This window comes from Cetorhinus maximus, chromosome 5 (assembly GCF_964194155.1).
Source record: "Cetorhinus maximus chromosome 5, sCetMax3.hap1.1, whole genome shotgun sequence".
Taxonomy (NCBI): Eukaryota; Metazoa; Chordata; class Chondrichthyes; order Lamniformes; family Cetorhinidae; genus Cetorhinus; species Cetorhinus maximus.
The window spans coordinates 130295133-130310115 of record NC_135883.1 but is presented as its reverse complement, the minus strand read 5'-3'; the positions used below and the strand labels follow the sequence as shown (position 1 = coordinate 130310115).

At 45.6% G+C, this 14983-nt stretch overlaps 1 protein-coding gene across 1 annotated transcript in view; it reads left to right on the top strand.

The window, feature by feature from the left end:
- The window catches only part of sim1a (SIM bHLH transcription factor 1a), a 95144-nt gene that overhangs the window by 50471 nt on the left and 29690 nt on the right, over positions 1-14983 (top strand). Inside the window, exon 9 of the mRNA XM_078541335.1 lies at positions 10398-10563. Within this exon, the coding sequence (XP_078397461.1) occupies positions 10398-10563 (166 nt within the window). The remainder of the gene's footprint in view (positions 1-10397; positions 10564-14983) is intronic.

Sequence of the window (14983 nt, the reverse complement as noted above, 5' to 3'; positions counted from 1 at the left end):
CTGTACAGGACCTTGGTGAGACTACACTTGGAGTATTGTGTGCAGTTTTGGTCTCCTTACCTTAGAAAGGATGTAATGGCTATCGAGGGAGCGCAGCAAAGTTTCACCAGACTGATTCCTGGGATGGCAGGATTGTCATATGAGGAGAGATTGGGCCGACTAGGCCTGTATTCACTGGAGTTTAGAAGAATGAGAGGGAATCTCATTGAAACGTATAAAATTCTGACAGGGCTGGACAGACTGGATGCAGAGATGATGTTTCCTCTGGCTGGGGGGGTCTAGAGCAAGGGGTCACAGTCTCAGGATATGGGGTATGCCATTTAGGACTGAGATGAGGAGAAACTTCTTCACTCAGAGGGTGGTGAACCTGTGGAATTCTCTACCACAGAAGGCTGAGAAAACTAAGTCACTTAGTATATTGTAAAAGGAAATAGGTAGATTCCTAGACTCAAAAGGTGTCATGAGGTATGGGGAGAAAGCGGGAGTATGACATTGAGATAGAGGATCAGTTGTGATCATATTGAATGCTGGAGCAGGCTCAAAGGGCCAAATGACCTACTCCTGCCCCTATTTTCTATGTTTTCTGCTGATAGGCTCAATATCAGCAGCAAATGCGGGGGAGAAACAGACTGTCATTGGAGGAGCAGTCCCCTACAGAAATCTTCAAACTCACTGACCCGTCTTACCGACATTTTCAACAATCACTCTGTGGGCTACATTGTAGCCTGTGGACCATGGGTTGGATAAGCCTGACCTAGGCTAACACATGTACAGTGTTGAGGGAGTGCTGTACTGTCTTTCCAAAGAGATATTAAATTAAATTCCCATCTGATCTTTTGGATGGATGTAAAGTATCCCATGCCTCTATTTGAAGCAGAGCATTGGAATTTTCCCCAGTTTCAAGGCCAATATTGATCCTTCAACCAGCACCTAAAACCAGTTTACCTGTTCAATTTGTTTCGTCGCTATTTGTGGGACCCTTTTTTTGTTTTTTCATGGGATGTGGCCGTCGGTAGAGATGCCAACATTTTTATTGCCCTTCCCTAGTTGCCCTTGAGAAGGTGGTGGTGAGCCGCCTTCTTGAACCGCTGCAGTCCATGTGGTATAGGTACACCGACAGTGCTGTTAGGGAAGGAATTCCAGAGTTTTGACTCAGCAGCAGTGAAGGAACAGCGATATATTTCCAAGTCAGGTTGGTGTGCGGTTTGGAGGGGAACTTGCAGGTGGTGGTGTTCCTAGGCACTTGCTGCCCTTGTTCTTCTAGGTGGTAGTGGTCGTGGGTTTGAAAGGTGCTGTCAAAGGAGCCTTGGTGAGTTACTGCAGTGCATCTTGTAGATGGTACACACTGCTGCTACTGTGCATTGGTGGTGGAGGGAGTGAATGTTGGAAATGGTGGATGGGGTGTCACTCAAGCAGGCTGCTTTGTCCTGGATGGTGTCAAGCTTCTTGAGTGTTGTTGGAGCTGCACTCATCCAGGCAAATGGGGAGTTTTCCATCACACTCCTGACTTGTGCCTTGTGGACAGGCTTTGGGGAGTCAGGAGGTGAGTTACTCGTCGCACGATTCCTAGCCTCTGACCTGCTCTTGGAGTCACAGCATTTATATGGCTGGTTCAGTTCAGCTTCTGGTCAATTATAACTCCCAGGATACTGATAGTGGGAGGTTCCACAATGCTTCTGCCATTGAATGTCAAGGGGCGATGGTTGGATTCTCTCTTGTTGGAGATGGTCACTGCCTGCCACTTGTGTGGTGCGAATGTTACTTGCCACTGATCAGCCCAAGCCTGAATGTTGTCCAAGTCTTGCTGCATGTGGGCACGGATGGCTTCAGCATCTGAGGAGTCACAAATTGTGCTGAACATTGTGCAATCATCAGCGAACATCCCCACTTCTGACCTTATGACGGAAGGAAGGTCATTGATGAAGCAGCTGAAGATGGTTGGGCCTAGGACATTACCCTGAGGAACTCCTGCAGTGATGTCCTGGAACTGAGATGATTGACCCCCAACAACCACAACCATCTTAATTAGTACTAGGTATGACTCCAACCAGTGGAGAGTTTTCTCCCTGATTCCCATTGACTCCAGTTTTGCTGGGGCTCCTTGATGCCACGCTTGGTCAAATGCTGACTTGATGTCAAGAGGACTCACTCTCACCTCATCTCTTAAGTTCAGATCTTTTGTTCATGTTTGGACTAAGGCTGTAATGGGTCAGGAGCTGAATGGCCCTGGTGGAACCCAAACTGAGCGTCAGTGAGTAGGTTATTGCTGAGTAAGTGCTGCTTGATAGCACTGTTGATGACCCCTTCCATTACTTTACTGATGATCGAGAGTAGACCGATGGGGCGGTAATTGGCCGGGTTGGATTTGTCCTTTTTGTTGACAGGACATACCTGGGCAATTTTCCACATAGCCGGGTAGATGCCAGTGTTGCTTGCGTACACAAATTGGCTGCTGCATTCCCTGCATTACAGCACATGCTGCACATCAAAAAAGTAATTCATTGGCTATAAGTGCTTTTCAGACATCTTGAGGTCATGAAGGTTGCTATTAAAATGCAAGTTTGTCTTTTAGAGCAGCTTGAAACTCTTTCGAGTTATCAACAGTCACAGATTGTAACTCTTTCGAGTACATTCACAGTTCTTGGTTTCCGGGAGTGGGACATGAACCCACAACCTTCTGATTCAAAGGCGAGGGTGCTATGAACTGAGCCACAGCTGACACCTCTAGAGCAGCTTGAACTAGAACTAAGATCACTTCAGGAGCAATTGACATTCAATTGTCAATCTTGCGCAGAAGCCACAATGTGGCTGATGTGCATTGCTAGGTGTTCATCTGAATTTAATGCAGTGCATTCCACCCCCTGCACAAACATCCCTCATCCTGAACATCAAGTTTACCAAAGAAAACCAAATTAAAATTAAACTGCTTTTTTGTTTGACCAGATTTGCACGCATTTCTCGTCATGGAGAGGTGGCTGATGGTTCAAACTTTTCCTGGCAGTGATGTGATGTGTCACTGAGAACACTACATTTTTCCCTGCCGTCTTTTGTACATGTCAGACTGGGTGTTTAATCCCATTCTTTTAAGACAATCAGTCAAGAGCTAGAAATCATGGAGCTGAAAATGCATGTTCAGTCAAGCACTGGCGCAATAGTAGCTTAAACAGATTAAGACAAAATAAACACAAATAATGTGCACACCGCAGAAATGGGATGTCCAAGAAAAACAAATAAACCAGACAGAAGCTGTAAGGATGTGAGGTGGTTAATTATTAACTGCTCACACTACTCTGAAAAACTCAAACACAGGCTGTTGCTCCCAGTTTCTTTTCTTTTGGCTTTTGACTGGTTCAGTTTAACAAATCCTTTGACACAGCTGCTTTTGTAAAATGTTTATTTTCTGATAGTAGACTGATGGTAATGGTGTTTTGGGAATGGTTAGATGAAAACAAAGGCCTGGATCTGCCACGAAGCGGCAATCATTGTGGATTACTGCTCCGCTCAAACTTCTCAATGCCCTGACAGCGCTCCGCACTTTTTTTTCTTCAGAAATGCAGCGCGTAAATACAATCCCCCAGAGAGCTTCATCGCAGTGATGTAGCATCGGGGAGGGGAGAGAGGCTATGCCGCCTTTTTATGGCACTAGTTGCAGTAAGGCATGTTTAAATGTCCACTGTGAATAGGTCAGGGGTTAGTCGGGTGGTGGGTGTTGGGGATTAGTGAGGTTTGGCTGGGTTGTGAGGGGGGTAGTTGGATGGTTGGGGGCTAGCGTGGTCAGGAGGGGTAGTCGGATCGGGTGGGGTCGGGGGAGTGGTTGGTCCGGGGGGATTGGGGGTATTCAGATTGGGTCGGGTTGGTTAGAGGTTTGGCGGGGGTGTAGTCAGGAGGCGAGTCAGGGAGTCAGTGTGAATGATTTGGCGGGGGGTGGGGAGGTGCTCAGTTCTGTGCTTAACCAGGAGTTACACCAGAATTTTTCTGTCCAACATTTCCTAGGTAACTATGCAGGTTAAGTCCCACGGAGTCGTCAGAGACATTTTCAGAGGGTCCCAGAGTGCAGGGGAATTGCCCGTTGGAATTTCAAACTTCCTGGACAATTCCCCGGAGGTCAGCATACCAGGACTGCTGCGGGGTCCGGACGTGAATCTTGAGGGGTACGTCCGGTTTCTGGCAATCCGGAGACCAGAAGATCTGGCCCAAAATATCTCAGCCTGTCAGTCACCTCTCATACAGCACAGGGGGCAGATATGAGTGCTGAGTATGAGAGTTATATTCCTCAGTTGTGTTGAGGGTTTGGCTTTTCCTTTTCTATACATCTATGTGCTTTTGGCATCAGCATTGCTTAACAGTACTTACAGAATTTTGTCTGTTATGACTTAATAAAGAAAGACTTGTCTTTCCACAGCCCCTTTCGTGACCTCAGGGTGTTAAAAACAATGAAGGACCTTTGAAATGTAGGCACTGTTGTAATGTAAGAAACAGAATAAATCACTCAACGGCTCAAGCAAATGGTACAAGTGATACAGTGTGTCTTTCTCTGGTAACCCAAAGCCAATGTTGTGACTCAGTGATGCATCAGGGTTCACCTACCATAACTTAAAAGATTTAATACTGTATTTTCTATTTTATTTAACAGATAGTTGTGTTGTTTATTTTTAAGAGTATTTTTTTTTCTGATTTTATTTTTGCATTAGTTACGAATAAGTTGCCGCATAAAAGCCACAAGAGGCAGGCTGGAATCAGCAGGAGTAAGACATTCCTGAAATAAAAACAGAAAACGCTGGAAAAACTCAGCAGGTCTGACAGCATCAGCAGCGAGAGAAACAGAGTTAACGCTTCGAGTCCGTATGACTCTTCTTCAGCTCCGAAGAAGAGTCATTTGGGCTCTAATCTTAACTCTTTTTCTCTCTCTGCAGATGCTGTTAGACGTGCTGAGTTTTTTCAGCATTTCCTGTTTTTATTTCAGATTTCTGGCATCTGCAGTATTTTGCTTTTACCTAAGACATTCCTGTATTACTTGCAATTTTGAACTTGTTTTAAAGTGGAAGTAGGAGTCATGTACCCCTGAATCTCAAACACGTAATTGCATAACTCAAGTAATATTCACTTTTTTCCCCTATACTTTCCAGTTTAAAAGTGGAAGGGGGAATGTTAGATTATTTTGCCTTACAGAAGAAGGGCTGGATGGGAGCTAAAGTTATGCAACTCTATTTGTCACACTACTCCTGCCCTGCAGAAGCTTTAGCCCAGGTGCTCTTTGCAAGAAGCTGAGCCTGCTGCTCAACACATTCATTTATGTTAACGGCAGAGAGGTCTTACGATGTGCATAGGACCTTGAAAATGTTTCATCCAAATACCGAATGTAGTGCCAATGACTGGCACCTCACTCAGTAAAACCTGTCAAGAGTAGACCCTAAAAGTTTTGTACTTGTCCTTGTGGGGCTAAGAGGACCCGGAGCCTTTTTCTGAGTCCTGCAAAGAAAGTTTGGACCTCAGCTGCCCTGGGCACCCTCATCGCACCCACTCCAAGCACAAGACCTGTTGGAATGTGGCTTCTGGAGAGAAAAGAAAAACTGCCGGCTTCTCACCCAGGAGTTAACATTTCCCTTAAATAGTAGAAGACAGTGCTGATGCTTTGCAGGAGGAACTGGCTGGGAGGAATTACAGAGAGTCCACCCAATTGGCCCCTACGCGTTTGGTGGATACCCTGCTTACATGTGCAAATGGGTTTTCGTCCATCTTCCCCTGATTGGGAAAATCTCTGTGTTGGGGCTAGAGTTGTTGTGATGCAGCAGGCCTTAATTTGATGTACAACTCCGATATACCAGATTTCCACCTCATTTTAGGTAAGTTTGAAGTTCTGACTGGGGGGAAGGAGGAGGAAATGCTTCCTCTTCCTCCCCTCCTGAGTCCTAGTTGCAGGTTGCGAGCATAAAGGTGTGCCTCTTACTGACACAAGAGGGTCATCTGTTGGGGTTTAATTGAGGCCTAAAGTGAAAAAGGCATATGACAATCGATTGCTTTGTTCCTTGACTGGGAGCGTTTAAAATTTATTGGAATATTGTCTTCGGCCCAACTTGTGGCCCAGTTGTCTCCTCTCAGGATGGTCTCTGAATTTCCAGAGATGTGTGCGTGTCCCTGTTGCACATCCATACACACGAGGGGCAGAGTTTTACATTCTGCGGGCGCACGTCCAACCCAAACTGGTGTAAAATTGTGTGAGATGACGTCGGGCGAGTATCCTGACGTCATTGCGCACTTGTGTGATATTTCGCTCAGTGGGCGCGTGCAGCAGTCAGAAGAGCGCCCGCTGATAATTAAGTGGGCAATTAAGCCCATTAACAGCGCAATTGTCGGTGATTTTTCGTGGCCCGTCCAACCTTACGGTTGGCGGACGGGAGAATCGGCCAGGCGGCCTTTACATTTTTGATGAAACCTCATCCAAGGGCGGGATGAAACCTCTGTTAGGAAATAAAATAAGAAGAAATACCTGGGGACAGCATTTTTATCAGGTATGCTTTCAGGTGCTTGATTGTGCTGCATAGACATTGTTTGCAGCTTTCTTGTGCTTTATTTTACCATTTTACTGCAGCTGCCTAAGGAAGCGCTCACCCACACCTGCGGTGATGTTGTCGCCCGCCCCCTTCCTGCCCCCCAGACTGGCAGTGTGAAATTGCGGTCGCTGAGGCTGATCACGGCTGGGGGCCTGTTTCCCGACCGCTCCCGGGTTCGCCAATCGCGCACACCCGATGAGGGAATAATTCAGGCCAAGGAATTTAGATGACCCTGCCCTAGATAGAGACTTACGATGGGGTGACCTGCATGGTAAACAATTAATGGAAGTCCTGCTTTGCTGCCTTTCCACCCCCTTAGGGTATTGGTGGGACTGCACCTTGAATATTTTGTGCAGTTTTGGTTTCCTTAATAAAGGAAGGATGTAAATGCTTTCGAGGCAGATCAAAGGAGGTTTACTAGCTGATACCTGGAATGAGTGGGTTGTCTTATGATGAAAGGTTGGCCAGACTGGGCTTGTTCCCACTGGAGTTTAGAAGAGTGAGAGGTGATTTGATTGAAATATACAAGATCCTGAATGGTCTTGACAAGGTGGACGTGGAAAGGATGTTTCCTCTTGTGGGTGAGTCCATAACTAGGGGGCAGTGTTTTAAAATTAGGGGTCGCCTGTTTAGGACAGAGACGAGGAGATTTTTTTTCTCTCGGGGGGGTTTTGCGACTTTGGAACTTTCTGCCCCAGAAGGTGGTGGAGGCGGGGTCATTAAATATTTTTAAGGCAGAGGTAGATAGATTCTTGTTAGGCAAGGGAATCAAAGGTTATTGGAGGGAGATGGGAATGTGGAAATCGAAACACAAGAAGATCAGCTGTGATCTTATTGAATGGCGGAGCAGGCTCGAGGGGCCGAATGATCTAGTCCTGTTCCTATTTCTTATGTTATGTTCTTAGCCGGGTCCATGGCAATCCTAGTCAAATGTCAAATTTGATATTCCATGGTGAACGTTTATCGAACCTGTTTCAAATAGATCCAAACTCTGCACAAACTCTGCACATCCCCCAGCAACTTAACCATATTGCAGAGAATCTCAGATATTTCAACACTATTGCCAGAAAAAAAAATCTGCAGGCTGCACCCACTTCACTGGTGTCACTTCACTGCAAGTCAAACATAAACGCCATTTAGATATGTAAACAGCATTTCTGCCACACTTCTGCCAAGGAAACATCCACGGAGCGGGAGTGGCTTTGAGTAATTTTCCAGCTTATTTCTGCACTTGATGTGGCTCAGTTGACAGCAACCATGACTCTCAGTTGGAAGGTTCTGGGTTGAAGTCCTACTCCAGGGTTTGGGCATAACAATTAAGGTTGACACTTCAGTGCAGAATTGAGGGAGAGTTGAGCTTTTGAAGTGCTGTATTAAGTATTGGATTAAACCAAGGCCTTGTCGCCCTCTCAGGTGGATGTAAAGGATCCAACGGCACTCTTTTGTAGAAGAGCAGGAGAGTTAGCTCTGGGGTTCTGGCCAATTTTTATCCCTCATTCAAAATCACAGAAAACGGACTATCTGGTCATTATCACATCGCTGTTTGTGGGAGTTTGCTGTACGCAAGTTGGCCCCTGCATTTCCTACATTACAACAATGACTACACTTCAAAAGTACTTCATTAGCTATGAAATGCTTTGAGATGTCCAGTGATTATGAAAGGTGTAATATAAACCCACCTCTCTTTTTCTTTTTTATTTTTCCCACACTTCAATATGGTTTGCTATTTAACTGCAAATCATAACATAAAATCAAAGTACTACAAAAATAAAGACAGTTGTATCTCGCGCTTTAACCCTACTTCACCTGATAACTAGACTCACTTGGCTCTCCATATACAAGGGAAGATCAACTAGTATATCTATAAATATTGTTTTCATGAAGATATTTATGATCGCTCCTCTTCGCTGATCAATATGCAAATGACAATGCAGAATGCTTTAAACCATAAAGGAAGCATCATATTTACTTTGGTGTCCTTCAAATTCATGGGGCAGAATTTTTAGGTCAGCATGTGGGCGTGCTCCTGACCTGGTTGTCTGCGAAATCGCTTGGGATATTTCGGTCGGTGGGAGCGTGCAAAAGTCAGAAGCGCCCTATCCGACAATTAAGAGACCAATTAAGGGAATTAAAGTTGTAAATGTCTCCGATTTTTCATGATCCCTCCAGTCTTACAGTTGGCGGACATGCAAATCTGCCAGGCAGCCATTGCATTTTTCATGAAACCTCATCCAAGGGCGGGATGAGGTTTCCGTTATTAAATTAAAGAAAATGTATGGACAGAATTTTTATCATGTATATGTTCAGGTGACTGATTTGATGTGTGGACATTTTTTTCCGGATTTTAAAAGCTTTATTTATTGCTTTTAAAGCCTTTAGCTCCCTGAGACAGCTCTCTGCCTTCAGGAAGCTTTCTTTCAGCGCTCACCCTTGCTTACATCAGCGCCTGTCTCCTCCCGCCCCCACCCTGGCAGTGCTGAGCATTTCAGCGTGCATTGGCCGGCTGTTAATTGGCCAGCCAGTGTGAAATTATGGCCAGGGGCTGATCGCGGTCAGTGGCCCATTCCCCGGCCGCTCTCGGGCCCGCCGATCACGCGCGCATGCCGACATAAATATCCTGCCCATGGTTACTGGTAAAACAAGTTTGCTCGACCATTAATCCTTGGGCTAGTTAAACATACACTGCATGCTTTGAGACTTTGTAACTGTGGCTGGTGCACGGGCCTGGTATTAAAATGCTGAAAATCTCTCTGCTATTTATTACTCAAACTAATCTGGTTGAATCATGGTAACCGCACAGCTAGTTTAACAAGAAATGTTGCACAAGTACACTTTTGTGCAAGTTAGAAATAAAAAGTAAGCAATTGGTAAATCTTTGTGTCGTAGTTCATTTAATCATTCATTGCACTTAAAATAATGTAAACATTAATTAATATTTTGCATAAAAGTGTCAATGAGATTTTGTAATGGAAAGGAGCTGAACACGCACAGAACATTGTACTTCAATGCTATGTGTGCATTATGTCCTTTACACAATGGGAGTGATTAGTGAGGCAGTTTGACCGATTAAAATTTTGTTCTGCCATACTAGACTTTTCAATGATTTGGCAATTGAGGCTGGCTAAAAGAACTTTCAGAAAGGAGTCAGATAGATATTTGGTCAATAATGGGATTGGAAGTTAAAGGGTGTAAGTGTAGCCCTGGATGGTAAAATACTTTACAAATTTCAATGTTTCCTGCCTGGTGGTAGGGACGGCAGGAATTTGGTGGAATGGCTGCGTATTTCATCAGGAAAATAGAGCATGGATGAACAATTACCCAAAGAATAATTAGAATGTGGAACTTGCTACCACATAGAGTAGCTGAGGTGAATAGCATAGACGCATTTAAAGGGAAACTAATTAGTACATGATGGAGGAAGGATATGCAGATACAGTTTGATGAAATGGAGTGGGAGGAAGCTCATAGACCAGTTGAACCAAATATTTTGGATTCTATGCAATTCTGCAGTTTTGCTCATCAGCCTTTCTCACCAGGGAGCAATCATGTAGCGCTTTACCTCGGGAGATTTGAAGTGGGATGGAACTCATGATAGGGTAGAATTGACATTGTCTGTGGAAGGAGCAGGGTTGATAAATAAGATGGCCTCGTTCCACTCTTCCTTAACGATATTCTTTACCAGACTAAAGATGGAGAGAAGTGGCAAGGAGATGGTCAGCAACAGCCAACTGGTTCGGGTTTTAAGAGGGTACCGAAAATGACAGCAAGAATGATTTAGCAGAGCGTTAGTGGAGGTTTTATGTGTATATACTAAATCTAATAGATTTATGTTTTGACTGCTTGTAGGGATGCTGAGTACAAGGGATTACAACTGTCGCTAGATCAAGTAACAGCAACGAAACCATCCTTTTCATACGCAAACTCAACCCCAACCATCACTGACTCCAGGAAGACAAGCAAGTCCCGTCTTAGCCGAACAAAATCCAAACCAAGAGCATCACCTTATCCTCAGGTGAGCCATCTCCAGTTGCCATTAATTTTGAGTAGTTACCAAAACAGCATGGGAATGTGGTGTGGCACATTACTGCTGTGAAATACTTCATGACAGGATACTGGGAGCCATAGTTGTGCTAATGCCTATATAATGAATTCCTAATCTTGAGTATAATAGCTGTAGAGTTAGAACTGTTCAGTTTTAACTCGACCTGTTAATTCAATTCCCTCCCACTGTCGGGCTCAGTAATGCCGTCAAGGCAGTTTCTTCGTGAATGTGATGATGACTTGTTGTTTTGTGTCAATGTGGTTAACAGCAATACACATTGGAGCTGACAATCCATGAGGATGAGGCACAAATCCCTAGTGATATTCCAGGATGTGTCTGCCTAGAAATTTTATTGCCAACTCCGCAGTGAGTCAGGGAGAGGAAGAAATGTGCATGTCACTGCTGCCAGGGGTGCATCTGGATCACTCGCCCACTGAAGAAATAGCAAATTGCATCATGGCTTGCTGATTCTGGGGTGGGGATGACCACACCCTCCCTGCCCCCCCCAGGAAGACTCCCCCAAAGAAAGGTGCCCTGAGCACCTGTCTTTGTCAGGGGGTATCTAGTATCAAAAAAAATGAAAATCACTTCTGCATTATTCTACATGTTGTGAATGTTCCAGCCAGTGATTAAATCAATGCATCAAGTATTCATAGTAGGTGTGTTCTGCTTTGAGCTAACTCATATAACAGATAATAAGTCAAAATTGTAAAAGCATAATGTTATCATGCAAAAGACAATAATATAACTTGCAAACACAGAGCACTGCAGTGTACTGGTTGCAGACATTTCTTTGTTCATTAACGGGATGTGAGCTTCGCTGGCTGGGCCAGCATTTATTGCCTATCCCTAGTTTCCCTTGAGCTGCCTTCTTGAACTGCTGCAGTCCATGTGGTGTAGGTACACCCACAGTGCTGTTAGGAAGGGAGTTCCAGGATTTTGACCCAGCGACAGAGAAGGAATGGCGATATATTTCCAAGTCACGATGGTGAGTGACTTGGAGGGAAACTTCCAGGTGGTGGTGTTCCCAACTATCTGCTGTCCTTCTCCTTCAAGTTGGTAGTGGTTGTGGGTTTGGAAGGTGCTGTCTAAGGAGCCTTGGTGAATTCCTGCAGTGCATCTTGTAGATGCTGCTACTATATGTTGGTGGTGGAGGGAGTGAATGTTTGTGGATGTGGTGCCAATCAAGCGGGCTGCTTTGTCCTGGACGGTGTCAAGCTTCTTGAGTGTTGTGGGAGTTGCACTCATCCAGGCAAGTGAGGAGTATTCCATCACACTCTTGACTTGTGCCTTGTAGGTGGTGGACAGGCTTTGGGGATTCAGGAGGTGAATTGCTCGCTGCAGGATTCCTAGCCTCTGACCTGCTGTTGTACAGTATTTAAATGGCTAGTCCAGTTCAGTTTCTGGTCAATGGTAACCTCCAGGATTTTGAAAGTGGGGTTTCAGTGATGGTAATGCCATTGAACATCAAAGGGCGATTAGATTCTCTCTTGTTGGAGATGGTCATTGCCTGGCACCTGTGTGATGCAAATGTTACTTGCCACTTGTCAGCCCGAGCCTGCATATTGTCCAGGTTTTGCTGCATTTGGACATGGACTGCTTCAGTATCTGAGGAGTCATGAATAGTACTGAACATTGTGCAATCATCAGCTAACATCCCCACTTCTGACCTTATGATGGAAGGAAGGTCACTGATGAAGCAGCTGAAGATGGTTGGGCCGAGGACACTGCCCTGAGGAACTCCTGCAGTGATGTCCTGGAATTGAGATGACTGACCTCCAACAACCACAACCATCTTCCTTTGTGCTAGGTATGACTCCAACCAGTAGAGAGTTTTCCCCCGATTCCCATTGACTCCAGTTTTGCTAAGACTCCTTGATGCCACACTCGGTCAAATGCGGCCTTGGTGTCAAGGGCAGTCACTCTCACCTCACCTTGGAAATTCAGGTCTTTTGTCCATGTTTGAACCAAGGCTGTAATGAGGTCAGGAGCTGAGTGGCCCTGGTGGAGACCAAACTGGGCGTCAGTGAGCAGGTTATTGCTAAGCAAGTGCCGCTTGATAGCACTGTTGATGACCCCTTCCATTACTTTACTGATGATCGATAGTAGACTGATGGGACGGTAATTGGCCGGGTTGGATTTGTCCTTTTTGTGTACAGGACATATCTGGGCAATTTTCCACATAGCCGGGTAGATGCCAGTGTTGTAGCTGTGCTGGAACAGCTTGGCTAGGGTCGAGGTAAGTTCTGGAGCACAAGTCTTCAGTACTATTGCAGGAATATTGTCAGAGCCCATAGCCTTTGCACTATCCAGTGCCTCCAGCCATTTCTTAATGTCATGTGGACTGAATTGAATTGGCTGAAGACTGGCATCTGTGATGCTTGGGCCCTCTGGAGGAGGCTGAGATGTACCATCCACTCAGCATTTCTGGCCGAAGATTGTAGCAAATGCTTCAGCCTTACATTTTGTGCTGATGTGCTGGGCTCCCCCATCATTGAGGATGGGGATATTTATGGAGCCTCCTCCTCCAGTGAGTTGTTTAATTATCCATCACCATTCACGACTGCAGATCTTAGATCTGATCCATTGGTTGTAGAATCGCTTAGCTCTGTCTTTCACTTGCTGCTTATGCTGTTTGGCACTCAAGTAGTCCTGTGTTATAGCTTCACCAGGTTGACACCTCATTCTTAGGCATGTCTAGTGCTGCTCCTGGCATGCCTTCCTGCACTCTTCATTGAACAAGGGTTGATCCCTTGGCTTGATGGTAGTGGTAGATTGGGGCCATGAGGTTACAGATTGTGTTTGAGTATAATTCTGCTGCTGCTGATGGCCCACAGTGCCTCATGGATGCCCAGTCTTGAATTGCTAGATCTGTTCGCTATCTATCCCATTTAGCATGGTGGTAATGCCACACAACATGATGGACGGTATCATCAGTGTGAAGGCAGGACTTCGTCAGGACTGTGTGGTGGGCACTCCTACCGATACTGTCAAGGACAGATTCATCTGCGGCAGGCAGATTGGTGAGAATGAGGTCAAGTATGTTTTTCCTTCTTTTTGGTTCCCTCACCACCTGCCGCAGACCCAGTCTAGCAGCTATGTCATTTAGGACTCAGCCAGTAGGTGTGCTACCGAGCCAATCTTGATGATGGACATTGAAGTCCCCCGCCCAGAGTACATTGTGCACTTTTGCCACCCTCAGTGCTTCCTTCAGGTGGTGTTTGACATGGAGGAGCACTGATTCATCAGCTGAAGTATGCATTAACCAGCAGGAGGTTTCCTTCCCCATTTTTGACCTGATGCCATGAGACTTCAAGGGATCCGGAGTCGATGTTGAGGACTCCCAGGGCAACTCCCTCCCAACTGTATACCACTGTGTCTCCATCTCTGCTGGGCCTGTCCTGCCGTTGGGACAGAACTTATCCAGGGATGGTGATGGTGGTGTCTGGGACATTATTTGTAAGGTATGATTCCGTGAGGACGACTATGTCAGGCTGTTGATTGACTAGTCTGTGAGACAGCTAGCCCCAGAGGTTAGTAAGGAGGACTTTGCAGGGCCGACAGGGCTGAGTTTGCCGTTGTTGTTTCCAGCGCCTAGGTTGATGCTGAGTGGTCTGTCCGGTTTCATCCATTTTTTGTGACTTTGTAGCAATTTGATACTGCTGATTATGGCCATTTTACAGGGCATTTAAGAGTCAGCCACATTGCTGTGGGTTTGGAGTCACATGTAGCCCAGACCAGGCAAGGACAGCAGATTTCCTTCCCTCAAGGGCATTAATGTCCTAAAGGACATTAGTGATTTTTTACAACAATCGACAATGGTTTCATGGACCTTAGATTTTTAATTCCACCATCTGCTGTGGCGTGATTCGAACCTGGGTCCTCAGAGCAATACCCTGGGTCTCTGGATTACTAGTCCAGCCGCCATCGCCTCCCCGATAACTCTTCCATGATTGGCCACAGAAGCTTGCTCAGCAAACAAAGTGCACAGTGCTTCATTGTATGGGTCTCATGTGCTCCTGGCACTTGGAGTCACAGAGCCTATAGATCATTTAACATTCCCATTTATATATAAATTAGGGTCAAGCCTTATGGTACACCAACAGTGACTGAACAAAATTCCAGATATTGGTGCCTGTTTGCCACGGACACTATGGGCAGAATTTTCTACCTGTCGAGCAGGCGGGCTTGACCCAATCTCCGGCAGGCAGGGAGCCGATCCCTGCTGGAGACGCGGGCCCCACCGCCATTTTACGTGGGTGGGCGAATTAAATGCTGCCTCAGGGAGATCGCTGACACTTTTAAAAATATAGAAAAAAAAAATTCGTTGACATGTCCCCCTCATGTGACAATGTCACACGAGATGGGACATGTTAATAAATATCACATA